The sequence below is a fragment of the Castor canadensis genome, chromosome 8, assembly GCF_047511655.1.
Source record: "Castor canadensis chromosome 8, mCasCan1.hap1v2, whole genome shotgun sequence".
In the NCBI taxonomy this organism is placed as follows: Eukaryota; Metazoa; Chordata; class Mammalia; order Rodentia; family Castoridae; genus Castor; species Castor canadensis.
The window spans coordinates 15,435,331-15,450,261 of NC_133393.1; the positions used below are offsets into that span (position 1 = coordinate 15,435,331).

Consider the following 14,931-nt stretch of genomic DNA (forward strand, 5'->3'; position numbering starts at 1 on the left):
CCTTTCCACTTCTGTTGCTCTCACATTCTGTTTTCAAGACCTGAGGATGCAGTTTCTGTGTTTTATCCTTTCTCCTCCCAAGTGTCCTCATCACATGAGTGAGGGGAGCTTGTGACGGTGGCCCCTTTGGAAACACCCTCTTGTGAGGAGTGAAGATTCAGTCCTTAGTCTTTGGCTCTGATGATTTTGAGCCCGTAGTGGGTGATGCAGAACACAGCAGCAGAGGTGTGTGGAGGAGGAAAGGCAGACGGGAAGTAGAGATGGAGGAAGGGGAGGAAGGGGCTCTGGACCAGGTATAACCTTCAAGGCATGACCTCAGTGACCTACTTCCTCCCCCGAGGCCTCACCTCCTAAAGTTTCCAGAACCTCCCAAAATAGCGCTACCAACTGGGGACCAGGTGTTCTACTGTGAGCCTTTGGGGGACATTTTATATTCAAACCATAACAGCCCCTCATCTCAGTGTGACCTCAGCAAGTCACTGTTCTCTAATCCTATTTCTTTATTTGGAAAGGAGGATGGGGAAGACTCTGAAGCTCCTCTGTGTCACTTGTTAGGTCAAGGGCATGTGCAGATCAGCTTCATGTGCACAACTCAGCTTTGGGGGAGGCAGAGCACACAGATAAGGGACAGCAGCTAGCCCTGGCCTCAGTCAGCTCACAGCTCCAAGGGAAGCGAAGGCATGGTGTGGTTGGGTTTCACCCAGGCTCTCTCACAGGTGCCACATGTAGGAGACAGGGCATGTCGGAGTCCTTCATAGATGGGAGCACTGGGGTTCCTCTAGGCTTGGGCCAGACTGGTAGGCTTCAATGGAAGAGGTGAGGCCAACTGAGGCTTGAAGTACAAGCTAAAGTTAAGAGGTGAGTGATGCCTGGAAGAGGTCCTGGGAGTGTGGGTGTTGCAGTGGGGAGCCCTGGGAAGGCTCCACTGGAAGGGTCTGTGGAAGAGGTCAGGGGCAGATACCAGCTGGTAGGTGCTGCTTGCAGGCAGAGCCTTCGACTATGGCCTGAGGTTATGCAGGGTTGTGTGACAGTTACCAACCATCCCTGTTTGAACAGATGAGGAGGTTCCTGGAACCAAGTGAACCCATGCAAGCTGCTCACACTAGAAGCCTGCCCCTATGGGAACTCTGAGTAAGGACGTGGTGTACTGAGAAGGACCTACAGACTCCCATTTCCCACCTCACCCACTCCTGTGGGCCTGGGTGGCCTCTGGGACACTTTCTTCAAAACCCTGGCATCCTCCTTCCTATTCTCTGGAGCTCTGGGAGACACAGGTCTCCATAGGCTCAGGGTAGGGAGGGGTAGGGCTGGCAGGGTTTCAGACAAACCAGAGATGGTGCTCACATTGGTGGGAGACAACCATGCTTCCTGAGCTACAGGCTGTGGAGATAGGACACCCTGTTGTCAGGCTTAGGGTCATAACCCAGTAGTGTAAAGTAACACAGAGGTGCAAGGGTCCTAGAGAAGAGAACACACACACGGTCACACAAACTGTCTCCATGGAGCCCAGCAAACAAGTTCAGGTTTACAGTTCTGAATGGCTACAGAATATGCTGGTCACTCTGCTCACAGGTAGGGAGTGGATGCTGCCAGCCCTGACTTCAGCACTGATGGTCTGCCTGCCTGTGCTAGGGGAAGAGAGGCAGAAGTCTGCTTGGTCTTTCCCTTTGGGCTGCCTCAGCAGCAGACGACATCTTGTCAAGGCCAAATCACCTCCAGGTTACCCTGCTTCCCAACAGACTTACTGTGGAGAGTGGAGTAGAAGCCTATGGGGACATAAGATGCAGAGCAGCTGCTTTTCCTAAGATATTTATGTCAAATAATCTGTAGACTGAGATTTGGCACAGCCACAGCCGCAGAAGAGAGCGAGAAGGCAAGATGCAGCTCAGCTGCTTTTCCTAAGTTATTTAGAAGCAGGAACGCAGGTTTCTCCTGTTACAATGTCATGCCTCTTCCTGAGAACTGCTGCTCCACCTCCTTGTTTACCACTGGGTATAAAAGACTCGCTGAAGGAGGACATGAGGCTTTTGGATGGGGGAGGCTTTTTGATGGGGAGTTTTTTTGGCTGAAGAGAAATTGTTGGAGGGAGATTGCTGAAGGAGGAAAATGAATTGCTGAAGGGAGAATTGCTGGAGGGAAAAGGATTGCTGAAGGGGAATTGCTAAAGCTAAAGAGAACAGGGGCCAGTGCAAGTCTGGGGGCAAAGACCTTAAGAGAGATTATGCTAAAGAACAGCTAAGAGACAGCATGGGACAGAGCAAGTCTAAGGAAAGAGACTTTAAAGAATAGACAAGAAGACTTTTAGAAGCAAGGTTTTAAAGAATTGTAAAGGAGTGAGGCCTTAAAGAATAAAGATAGAGAAAAGAAGCAGAGTAAAGAAAGAGATTAATAGAGATAAGAAGCAACGAGGCTGTTGTATATTTCCACCCAAGCACCCAACACACCTGGCCTCAACTTTCTGTCTGTCTAACCTGTGTACTTTCTGCATCTCTCCTCACCCCCAGTTAGGTCCAGTTAGGTTCAGTTAGGTTCAGTAGTAGTAACAGGAGTGAGAGAAAGCTTGCATCAATTGCCAAGCAATGTGGGGATTCTTGGCCAATTATGGCAAGTGTTAAAGTCTTATCCTACATCCAGACCTTCTCAAGTGGCAACCTGGGCTTCTTTGTGGCCTCCATTGTGGTCCACCTCTCCTGAGGTCCTGTCCTGCTCTTCTCTTCCCCAGGGCCCTTGCACCTCCTATGCTAATCTGTACCAGACTGCCATACTGCATTGCATTGTTACAGGATTTTCCTTCTTCTTTATTGTTTATCTAGTAACAATGAGCAGCCTGTGGCAACTGGTCCTCCATAGCTCATCTAATGCCAGCTATTCCTAAAATGTGCTGAGGAGCACAGAATTTAGGATGCTTAGGAGGGCAGGCAAGTTGGGAGTATGGGATGCTGTGGGGGCTAAGGCTCCCCTCCCCCCTCTCCTTGACTTTTCCCTCCATCTGTACCTTTCCTTCACTCCCCTTTCAGCTTTGCTCTCTCCCACTCCTGCAAGGACTCCATTCCTGAAAATGAATGTGCATCTCCTTTCTCCTCTTCTCCTGGGGTCCACAGGGAACTTCCTAGTTGTTCCCAGGCGAAGCCTCACACCGCTGGGGCTAAGGGTTCTGGTCAGACCTCCAAAGGCTCCTAACTCTGTTCCCATCCTCCAGCTAGTGCTTTACTTGTGTGGGGAGGAGAAATTTGAGGCTGAAGAGGAAGTGGGAGGATTAAGTGCTTATTTCACCATGGTTTCCTCTGTTTCTTCACTCCCAACCCCGTGGGAGGGAGGTGGCTTGACAAGGATAAGAGGCTGCGTCTTGAGGAGGCTTCAGAGTCCCCTGAAACCTCAATCCAGTCCCAGGGCTGAGGCCTTTCCAGGACCAGTTGCAGAGCCAGCAGCTGGAGGGTGCACATAGGCCAAGACCTCTCCTTCCTCTCTAGGCTTCTCACATAGGCCTTTGCCTATGTGATCTCAGTAATTTGTCCTGCACAGGCTGGGGAGGGAGGGACTGGACTGAATCTCACTACATTTGGGCACCTGTCTTTGGGGTGTCCCTGACCTCTTAGGTCCTCCCACTAGCCCAGCTCAAGAAGAGGACCCATGGCCTGGGAGGCCTCAAGCTTGCTATCTCCCATCCTGCTGGTGCTCCTGGCCTCAGGTAGGGGAGAGGAGGGGGGCTTAGGGAAGCGCATGGGGTAGGAGTTGGGGGGAAGAAAGGGTGTATGGAGAGGTGAGATGAGGGGAGCACAAAGGCGAGGGCAGGAAACGGGGGTATTGCAGCCAGAGGGTGGCTCTAGAGTATATTCACAAAGAGGGTTGTTTTCTGAGGGGGGGACCCCCATCTCTTAGCCCTTTCAGGGCAACTGGGGGAGCGCTCTGAATTGACGGTGTATTTTCAGGCTCCTGGGCACAAGATACAGAGTTGCTTCAAGCACTGGAGGGCACAACCATCTCTGTGACATGCCAGTACAAACCTTCTCAACACTCAAAGCTGAAAATTTGGTGTCGGAGAATGGCACACTCTTCTTGTACCATCTTAGTGGACAGTTCCAACACAATGCCTGGGGGGCTGCGATACTCCATCCAGAACCATCCTGCATCTAGCTACTTCAAAGTCACCATGACTGAGCTCAGGGTGAAGGACTCGGGATTCTATCACTGCCTAGTCTCTGAGTATTCTCTGACCTTTCCTTCCATTCTCAGAACCATCCATCTTGTGGTGTCTAAAGGTGAGTTTTTCCTCCTCTTCCTTTTTCCTTATTTATGTTTTTGTGTGATGTGGTAATGGGGATTGAACTCAAGGGCTCTTGCTTGAGAGTGTCCCTACTTCTTATATGTGGGTGTGTCAGCCTTCCTGAATCACAAGGTGCAAGTGCTATTGAAGAAATCACTTCCTCTCATCGCTGAAACTGGGAAGCCAAGAAGAAAAGCCTCTTGTTCAAGGTCACTGTTTTTTTTTTCATTTTTCTTTTATTATTCATATGTGCATACAAGGCTTGGTTCATTTCTCCCCCCTGCCCCCACCCCCTCCCTTACCACCCACTTCCCCCCTTCCCTCTCCCCCCGCCTCAATACCCAGCAGAAACTATTTTGCCCTTATTTCTAATTTTGTTGTAGAGAGAGTATAAGCAATAATAGGAAGGAACAAGGGTTTTTGCTGGTTGAGATAAGGATAGCTATACAGGGCATTGACTCACATTGATTTCCTGTGCGTGGGTGTTACCTTCTAGGTTAATTCTTTTTGGTCTAACCTTTTCTGTAGTTCCTGTTCCCCTTTTCCTATTGGCCTCAGTTGCTTTAAGGTATCTGCTTTAGTTTCTCTGCATTAAGGGCAACAAATGCTAGCTAGTTTTTTAGGTGTCTTACCTATCCTCACCCCTCCCTTATGTGCTCTCGCTTTTATCATGTGCTCATAGTCCAATCCCCTTGTTGTGTTTGCCCTTGATCTAATGTCCACATATGAGGGAGAACATACGATTTTTGGTCTTTTGAGCCAGGCTAACCTCACTCAGAATGATGTTCTCCAATTCCATCCATTTACCAGCGAATGATAACATTTCGTTCTTCTTCATGGCTGCATAAAATTCCATTGTGTACAGATACCACATTTTCTTAATCCATTCGTCAGTGCTGGAGCATCTTGGCTGTTTCCATAACTTGGCTATTGTGAATAGTGTCAAGGTCACTGTTGATTAAGGGCAGAACCAGCATTCGAATTCAGGCCTGCTGGCTTCCTGTTGCTTCTTCCTTCCTCATCTCATGTTTCTCTTAACATTTTTTTGCTACTACTAATAGGACTCCTCTATTTATTTGAAAGGACCTCAAAACTATGCCTGGACTTCTTTATCCTTGACCCTAATACCAACTTTCTCTCAAAGGGTTGTGGAGTCCATCACAGAGGACCATAATGTAGCTGGCAGTGGGGAGGATGTCAAGAAACGTGGATAGATAGTAGACAGCTAGGCAGGGAGGCAGAGCTGGGAGGTGTGGCAGCCTAGGGTTCAGGGGCCTAGGCTCTAAGTGAGAGCCTTTAAGTTTTGGACCGGCAACTTTGGGACTGCCACTAATCCTGATGTCCCTGGCTATTTGTTCTGAAAGCCATAGTGGTACAAACTCCTTGTATTGTTCTGTGACCATCAGAGCTTGAGTGGCACCTCCCTGCCCCTTCTCTGGTGCAAAGCCTGCCCAGCCATCTTGTCTAGTGTGTGCTTGGAGACCCTCCTCTGTGTTGGAAGAGCCCTTAGTCCAGCCAGAAAGATGGGTGTGTGCATATAAGACTAGGGCTCAGGGTGGTAGGTGGCCCAATAGAAGCTTGTTGGACAGAGGCTTAGTGAAGGGAGAAGTCAGGTCACTGGAGAAGGCTAGGGTTGCATCCCCCACCCCTGGAGGACTCCACAGAGCAAATGACCCCACCTGTGCCTTGTCGGATAAGCAGGGATTTATCCAAGGGAGGAAAAAGGGGCATGGCGAGCAGACAGTGAAAGTGCACAATTGTTCAAAATTAGAACAGAAGAGACTCTAGAATATATCCAAGTGACATTTTAAAAACTGGTCTAAAGCCACCTGCATGGTAGCATGTCCCGTGAGGGACATCAGTACCACTTAGCATAGTGCCTACATTCTATGCAGGGCAGAAGCAGGTGTCCGGGGTCACTCATGAGCTCCTCTTCCCCAGGGCTGGGGTGGGAATGGGAGTCCTGGATTGCGGGGTGAACAGATGGGCTCTCCTCTCACTGTCATCTCTTGAACAGCTTCGACCCCACTCACCACCAGGAGAACCAGGATGACAATAGCCCCATTCTCTGCCACCAGCCCTGTCCCTGACAGGTACCGTTAACCCCTTCCCCTGACCTCCTAGCCCTCCACTACCTTCTACCCTCTGCTGCCTGTGCCAGATGTCCCTGGCTACCACTATGATAGACACTCAGCTTTTAGGGCATAGAAAGGGGGTCAGAGGTCAGCTCAGGTCACTCTACCTTGGGCCTCAGTTTTCTCATTTGCAAAATGGAATCAACAACACTCCCATCATATACCAAGGTTTATAATTCTGTATGTCGTAAGATGTTTAGCAGCACCTTCAGCCTTTACTCTTTAAGTGCTAGTAGTATGACCTCTTCTGGAACACACCGATGTGGCTGTCAAAAATGTCTCCAGCTATTGCCAGTTGTGCTTTGGGGACACGGCTACCCCCAGCTTAGAACCACATTTTCCAGGCTGTTGTGAGGATTAAATGAGAGTAGGTGTACCCCTGCTTCTCCTCCTCTCCGGCCCTCTCCACCCTTCAGCGAGCACAGGGGAACCGTCCCAGAGTGGGGCCTGTTACAAAATCTGCAGGCTGAATTTATTTATTTCTCCCTCCCTCCCTTCTTTTTTCTTTTTCTCTTTTTTCTCTCTCTTCCTCCTTCCCTCCCTCCCTTCCTTCTTTCCTCTTTTATTCTCTCTCCCTCTCACCTTTCCTTCCTTCCTTCCTCCCTCCCTTCTGGAGGTACTGGGGTTTGAACTCAGGGCCTCACACTTGCTAGGCAGGCCACTCTATCACTTGAGCCATGCCCCCCCAAACCCTGGCAGCCTGATTTCTTTATTCCCCTGCCTGATGGCCTCTGGGCCACAGGCACTTAACCTTTACCCTCCCTTTGCTCTCTCCATCCACCTCCCTTGCACACCATGAGCCCTGGGCTTTTACACACCATTGCATGTCACGAGATTAAACCAGAAACCAGATTGGCCCAGGAGCTGAGCTGAGAGATGTCACTGGAAGCATTTCCTTTCCCTTCTGACCCTGACACCTAAGCACCTTCCCTAAAGGCCTGCTACGGGCACAAGGTGCCCATGTTTGTGTCCTTCTTTTGACTGAATTCCCTTATCAGCTGGCAGAGCTGCTTGCCAGGAGGTCTAGATATGCATCTTATGGAGAAGGGATGAGGTGAAGCAAAGATGGTGGGTGAAACACTAACAGGGACCAGAAGAAAAGTTAAGGGGCGATAGTCAGAAAAGGGAACGGAACAAAGGCTTGTGACATCATCAGCAACCCTGCTTTATGGAGCTGGGATGGCTTGGAGATTGTGCAGTTTGTGGACAGAGCTGGGGCTCAAGGCTGGGTCCTGCTTAGCCAGCTGGGGTGATGTTAGGAGAGGCAGGGAATGGTGTGGGCCTGTTGTGACTGTGACTGTGGGTGTCAGACAGGGATGGTGTTCTGGCAGGAGGTGGGGCTGGGTTCTGACTCTCCTCACTTGGCTGGTCCTTGTTCCAAAGCCCTCCTGGCAACCGGAAGTGGAAGTTCATCGTTGCTGGTGTCACCGTGGCCATCCTGCTGCTGCTGGGTCTTGCTGCCCTTGTGGGCCTGTACCTTAGGAAAGTGCGAGGAACAGGCAGGAAAGGTAAGCCCCAGTTGATGACTCTGAGTGCACCACTGCACAGTGCTCAGCTATTTATAAAGCAGCCTTGACACAGGCATTATCACGTTTACTTTACCAATGAGGAAACTGAGGCCAGAGAGGGAAGTTGTCCAAGTAGCCCCCTCCCTTTTTTTCTAGGGGGCAGGCCTAGCACTCCTGGGGGTGGACCAGTTATCCCCAGCAGGTCCACCACCAGGTGATCAGCTCATCCAAAGCCAATTCAACTCTGCACCCGTTCGTCTAGAAGTAGGAGTGCTAGGATCCATTTTGGAGCATACACGTTGCCATCTTCATGTCTAATGGCTGTTGAAAAGCAAGTTTATGTAGAGACTTTTCTGGTTAATGGTATTTTTAAAATGTTGCTAATATCTTTAAATTTTGTCTTCTTTGGTGTGGGTGAAGGAAATGGGGAGATTGGCTAACAAATATGTAGGATGAATAAGTCAAAAGAGCCAATGCCAGCATGAGGACTGGTTGATGATGGTGTTGTGCACTGGACTTTTGCTAAGTGAGCAGCTCAATCAGAGCTGCTTTGCCACAGGGAGCTATGAGATGCTTGATATGTTCATGTCTTCTACGATAGCAACCATCTCACTAAGTTTATGTATCTTACAACATCACAGTGTAGAACTTAAATATACACAATATTTGTTTCTTTTTTGCAGTGCTGGGGATTAAACCTAGGGCCTCAGGCACACTAAATTCATGCTCTACCCCTGAACTATACCCTTGATACAACATATTTTAAAAATTAAAAAATGAAAGGGGAATTAAGCGGGGAATTTTCTTCTTAAAAGCACTTCAAAGACTTTTTAATAATCAAAGTTGAAGTTTTTAGCATCAGTCGCGTGTGAACTCTAGAGTTTGGAGACTCCAGCTTCCTTTCTTGCTTTTCTTTGTTGGTTGGTTAGTTCAGTATGTAGGTACTGCCTGCTTGTTAACAATGTACCCTAAAGGCATTTCTGTTGACAACAAGACTAAAATGTATGAGTGGGCCAGAGTTATATTGGAGCTCATGGATATTAGTTTTTCAAGCTATAAAAATTCTAAGGGAGGAGAGGATTGTAAAATTTTGTATACATATTTTTCAAATTGTATAAAACCAATTTAGTAGCTCATGCTAGCATTTTTTTTTTTGTGGCATTGGGACTTGAACTCAAGGCCTACACCTCAAGCCATTCCACCAGCCCATTTTTGTCATGATAGGGTCTCAGGACTATTTGCCTAGGTTGGTTTTGAACCACAATCCTCCTGATCTTTGCCTCCTGAGTAGCTAGGATTACAGGCATGAGCCACTGGTGGCAGTCTCATGATAGCATTTTTATAAGACGAAATAGAGCAGCAAAATGCCAAAATGTTCTGCACACTTTAAGGAGCATGTGAGAGGGTGTGCATAGGTTGAGCACGAGAGGGGGTGTGTGAGAATGTTTATAGGTGTGGGTGTGAGAAGGTATGAGTGTGTGCGAGTATATAGATGTGAATATGAGAGGTGTTTATATGTGTGAGTGTGTGTGCGTGGGTGTGAGAGGGTGTATTTGAGGGGCAAATTGTGTTTCCCATTGTGGTTATTGGTACAAAAATTTGAAAGACATTACTACAGTACTACATGTAAGTTTGTCAGAAGACAGATTATACTTCCGTTTGATGGTTAAATTAGGAATTCTCAGTGACCTGGAATTGATAATAAGTTTACCTGGTTTATGCAAATTAGCCACTGGATGCTATTCTATCCTGGGTACTTGGCACCTCCCTAGGCAGGAACTGTCCCCTGATCAAGTCCTCCGTTAGGGTCCCTTCTGCCCTCCTCCTTATCTCCATGGGAGGTGGGTAGGGGAGGCCCCTCTGCTAACCATGGCTGTTTGTTTCACAGGTGAGAATGAGTCCCACCACATCTATGATGGTATTTCCAACGGGAAGGAGGGGACCACTGTGAGTAGGAATGACCCTTCCTGGGACACTTGAGAACACAAGTTTCCTGTGTACATTTGTTGTTACTGTCGTTTTTTACTTCCCAGCCTGCCCTTGCTCATAGTTTCTATTTACAGTAACCCTTGACACACTCGTGACTGTCCATGCCCCTGCTGACTGGTGCCTATCTACGTGCTTCCTATCTTCAGATTTCCCAATTTAAGAAAGAGACGAGAGAGAGATTGGCTGATCTTCACCCTCTTCCCCACCGGAAATAGCTTTTTTCATCACATAGGTCACAAGCCAGCCTATGGACTGGCTGCCATTGGTCCAACCATTGTGGGGCAAATATATGGTAAACAATGCAGCTCCCTTGGCGCTCCTCTCAGTAGGGTCTTAGCACTGGGTAGTTTCCTTTAGGTCTGTCCTGACTAAAGACTCTTGGAATCACAGAGCCACAGGGTTGGCAGGATCCAAGGTCATCTTGTCCAATCCTCTCTATAATGCTGGAATCAATTCTACAAACAACATCCCTACCCTGTTCTCTTCTAGCTCAATGCTACTCAAACTTGAGTGTGCATAAACATCACTTGGAGAGCTTGACAAAACAGTTTCTTGTTGGTGGCCCATGCCTATGTTCCCAGTACTGGGAGGTGAAGGCAGGAGGATCATGAGTTCCAGGCCAGCCTGGGATACACAGGGAGACTATCTCAGAAAACCAAGGGCTGGGGATGTAGCTCAGTGGTAGAGCACTTTTCCTAGCATGTCCAAGGCCCTGGGTTCCATTCTCAGCACTGAAAAAGTTTCCTGGGCCCCACTGCTAGAGACTGTGCCTTGACGGATCTGGGGTGGAGCCTGATTCTGTATTTTGAGTAAGCTAAATCTGACCCTGCTCAGCCCACGGATGGTGACAGCAGCATTTCACAACCACTCATTCTCAGACCTGTGCAGTACCACAACTTCGTCTTACTTCTTATTCTTCTGGGCACCCAGAGGGTACCAACACTCCAGCTGTGACCCATACAATGCCCATCTATCTTCTTTGCTTTGCAGCACTTTGACCAGAAGATTATATCTGATGAGGACACAGGGGCCATCTGCTATGCCTCACTCACCCACCTGAACCACGTGGGTCCTGAGGACTCCATCTACGTCAACACCTATCCCAACCCGAAGCCCACACCTGACTCTCTCCTGTCTGTGGAATATGCCAGCATCACTGGAAGCAGATGCCAACTCTCCACATCTGCTGCCCTAGATGGGGAGCCTAGGAATTGAAGGCTGAATTCACTGGGCATTGAAATGTACCAAACACTCACTAGGTTCAGAGCTACTCTGCCAGCAATGGTTGATTTTGTATAGCTAAGGTGGCCTACACAACTATCAGGGACTATGCTGTTCTACAAGAGAGAAAAGGAAGGGAGAGCAAAGGAAAAGAAAGTCTGTATCCACCCAGAGGACTGCCATGGTGACTGTGGGGTCACAGAGTGGGTTTCTGGACTGCTGTCCTCTACCCTCTCCAGGGTCTGGGACAAGTTTTTCTAGACACAGTCCAGCTAGACAAGGGTTGGGGTAACTTGTTCCCCTCTGTAACTATTGCTTCCTTAATGACTGGGGCTGTGAAATGGTGGCAAACTGTGCAAACCCCTCTGTGGGTGCCTCTCAGAGCTTCCAAGCCAACTGGGAGAGGACTGTCCCCCACTCCTTGCCCTCTGCTTCTCTTCTGTGTGGCTTCTGATTCTAACTCCCTCCTACTCATTCTTATGACTCTGCCAGAGACATGGGCAATACTCACCATTCGGGAGTCTTCCAAGCTCTTGCTCTTGCACTTGCCCTTGCCCAGCAGGATGGGGCAAAGGAGCTTCTTTCCCTATAGCCAGCCATGCTGCTCCACTGAAACTGAGCTGGGCTCCTCTGCCTTCCATGGAAACTGTTATCCATTCTGCTGGGTCTCAGAGTGGATGGACTTAAGTCATTCCACAGGGCTTTGCTACACACAGGGTCTCTTTTATTGCATGTTACCAAAGGGTGACACAGAACTCTGGGGACTCCAGGCCAAGTGGTGGCAAAGTGCTCCATCAGGGAGACAGTTGTTGGGAACTGCAGATTTATCACCTCTCCAAAGTGACTGCAAAGGTCACTGAACCTAACCGGCAATGGGACACAACTCTCCTTCAGACCTCAGTAAGGTGCTACACAGGGCTGGAGGTGTGGCTAAAGTGTCACATAGTCTCTACTTTGACTTCAACCTCTCAGAGGACAAGGAACTCATTGCATCCTACTCAGACAGCTGGTTTGTGGAAGTTTTTATCAACTAGGACCTCTCTTGCCCTGAGTCACAATGAGACATCAGCTCTGCTCACAGGGTGAGACTGAGCAGGCTGCATCAGCTAGAAAGGGGAGGAGGGGTTGGAGAGGAGAGGAGTGGGAGGATTGGGGTCTGGCAGTATGGTCTTAAGGATGAGGTCTTCCTCTAGGAGGAAGACGGGTAAGTTCCTGTCACCTCTAACCAACTGCAACATCTGTGCTATCACCATCTGCCTTCTGCAGTCCCAGTGTTGAGAATGTGGTTTTGTCTGCAATCTGTGGCTTCGTGGGGACACAGACTATGTAGAATTGTAAGTTAGGCACTCAGGTTGAGGGAGGCAGGTACAAGGAAGGAGTGGGATGTTCTGAGTGTCAACTTACTTGTGGGTCTCTGCCCTGCCCTGCCTGCCCAAGTCTGCCTCCTTCTGCAGCCCAGACCTGACTGCTGGAGGTTGGGTGATTGCTGTACCCTGACCCAGCCTTGCTCTGAGGTCATTGATACTGACTTGTGACCTCACTTGACCACTGGTCCTCCATGACTCTTAATAGCCCCTCTACTCTTGGTTTACATTTGAGTCTATGTACACTCATCCTTACCATGTGTTTCCTGACTTGAGTCTCATGCCTGAGCTGGTCTAGCAGCAGACCAGGGGCCATGCTGGGGGATGAGAAATCTGAAGGATTTTCTCACACTGGAGCTCCTGGAGCTGACTAGGGGTACCTCTGTCAGACTCTTTGCTCAGGGATGAAGATAGAAAGATTAATTCCTGGACACCGGCACATATGGAGTGTTTATAATATGCCAGATTCCTCTACATGGACTCATGGCTCAAGCATTCATATAAGATAAATACTTTCGCCTGTTTTACAGATGAAGTTGGGCACAGAGGGGTTAAGTTATTTCTCAAAGTCACATAGTAAAGAGTAGATCCTTGACCCCATGCCCCTGTTTCCTTAGGCCAAAACAAAGCAATTATGGCCACAGCCAGAGGAATGTTAGAACAGGGTGGGAAGCATGACCTTTTGTGAAACAAACTTCCAGGGGTACAGCTGACTCCACTGGGAATTTCAAGAGAGATTCCCAATTAACCAGCGGCCCCAGATAAGAGGCCTTGGGTTCCTCCTTCCCACCCTGCTCCTGCTACCAACAAAGGCCTGGAGGTCCCTTTCCAGAGCTTCGACCTCAGGAATGGACACCATTCTCTTGTCCCAGTGCTCAGGCATCCACAACCACCAAGATACCCTTGGGATCCAGGTCCCATAGGAAGGTTATTTGAGGAGGAGGAGGGAAGGGACTAGTGTTCTGGAGACCTGGGAGACCCACTGCATATGTCTGGGCTCCCCACTGTGTGAGCAGTATCCCTGTGGGTCTTCCTGCAACTTCTAAGTGGGCTGGCCATTGGCCTTGTCTCCCTTGCTCTTTAACAATATGACTTGGTAGGTAACCCCTCCAATTTGTCTTTTAGTGGTTGTCTTAAGCCACTAAGGTTTGAGATATTTTGTTATCTAACTACAAAAAAGCCAAAACAAACAGCCAAGACAAATTTGGAACACAAGGCTGTGGGGAAAGGAGATGACCTAACTCTACCAGAGACCAAGTCTTGCTATAAAGTTGTAATAATATGTGCAATCCTGGAATGGAAAATTGGCTGAGGCACAGAATTGAGAGGAGTGATGTTTGACAGAGTTGGCTTTGTGAACCAGGAGGAGATAGAATATTTAATGGTGCTGACACAGCCATCTATCCATATGGGGAAAATAAAATTAGATTCCTACCTTATGTCTTACACAAAAGTAAATTTCAGATGTGTTATAAACCTAAAGGGGAACAGCCAAACAATAAAATGTTTAGACAAAAAAATGCATTTTTTATTTGATTTTTTTGATTTCTGAAGTAAGACATCAAAAGCACAAACCAGAAAGGGTAAAAATTACAAAATGTTTGATTATATTAAATTTTGGTACCAAAGATGATACTAGAAACAAGATGAAAGGGTGAACCACAGACAATAACTAGACACTTGCAATACTGTGGAGAGTGGAGTACCTAAGCACAGGTGTATCAAATAAACTGCGGGTTTGAGTTTGGCACAGCCCCAAGCCACAGAAGGGAGCAAGCATACTTATGCCAAATAAACTGCAGTCTTGAGTTGGCACAGCCTCAGCTGCAGAAGTGGGCAAGATGAAGTACAGCTGTTTTTCTTAAGATGTTTACCTTCAGACAGAAGTATTCACAGGTTCCTCCTGTTCCCGAGAATTGCAATGTCATCCCCACTTCCCCAAGAACTGCCTCTCCACCTCCTGTTGCCACTGTATATAATAAACTCACTGGAGGTGGAGGGGGCTGGTGTGTCTCCATCTGAGCGCCCAGCCTACCTGGCCCCAGCTTTATGCATGTTTGGTCTTCTGTCTGTTGTCTTTTTCTGCATCTCCCATTGTCCCCAGTTAGGTTTCTAGGACAAACTCGTGCGGGATGCAAGACAATACAATATGACTGGTTTTAGTAGCCTTAATGTATAAAGATTTTATTCAAATCAATAAAAAGGACAGACCAATTTCAGTTGATATTTAGGTAAAAATAAAGCAGACAAGGAAAAAATTTGAAGACCCAGATATATTTATATCCAGCAGACTGGCTGGGGGCTTCAAATATGTCTTCAGTGATTTATGTTAAAAATATATATCTTCATAGACACACTTAGATACATGGTCATAGACAGACAGGTTGAGATATGACCTAACACTTTTGAGTTCTGAGAGTCCAAGGTAATAATCATAGGAAAGTATACAA

At 48.1% G+C, this 14,931-nt stretch overlaps 1 protein-coding gene across 2 annotated transcripts; it reads left to right on the forward strand.

The window, feature by feature from the left end:
* Positions 1-116: 116 nt before the first annotated feature.
* LOC109682169 (trem-like transcript 4 protein) lies at positions 117-14,470 on the forward strand. 2 transcript variants are annotated; one of them, XM_020157293.2, is made up of 6 exons: positions 117-3,688; positions 3,930-4,259; positions 6,282-6,357; positions 7,783-7,907; positions 9,796-9,854; positions 10,887-14,470. In XM_020157293.2, exons 1-6 carry the CDS (start codon positions 3,631-3,633, stop codon positions 11,109-11,111), a joined length of 873 nt encoding a protein of 290 aa, XP_020012882.1. In that variant the 5' UTR covers positions 117-3,630; the 3' UTR covers positions 11,112-14,470. The 2 variants fall into 2 exon arrangements, with proteins under 2 accessions (XP_020012882.1, XP_020012883.1); XM_020157294.2 differs by lacking the exons at positions 6,282-6,357; positions 9,796-9,854.
* The last annotated feature ends 461 nt before the right edge of the window (positions 14,471-14,931 follow it).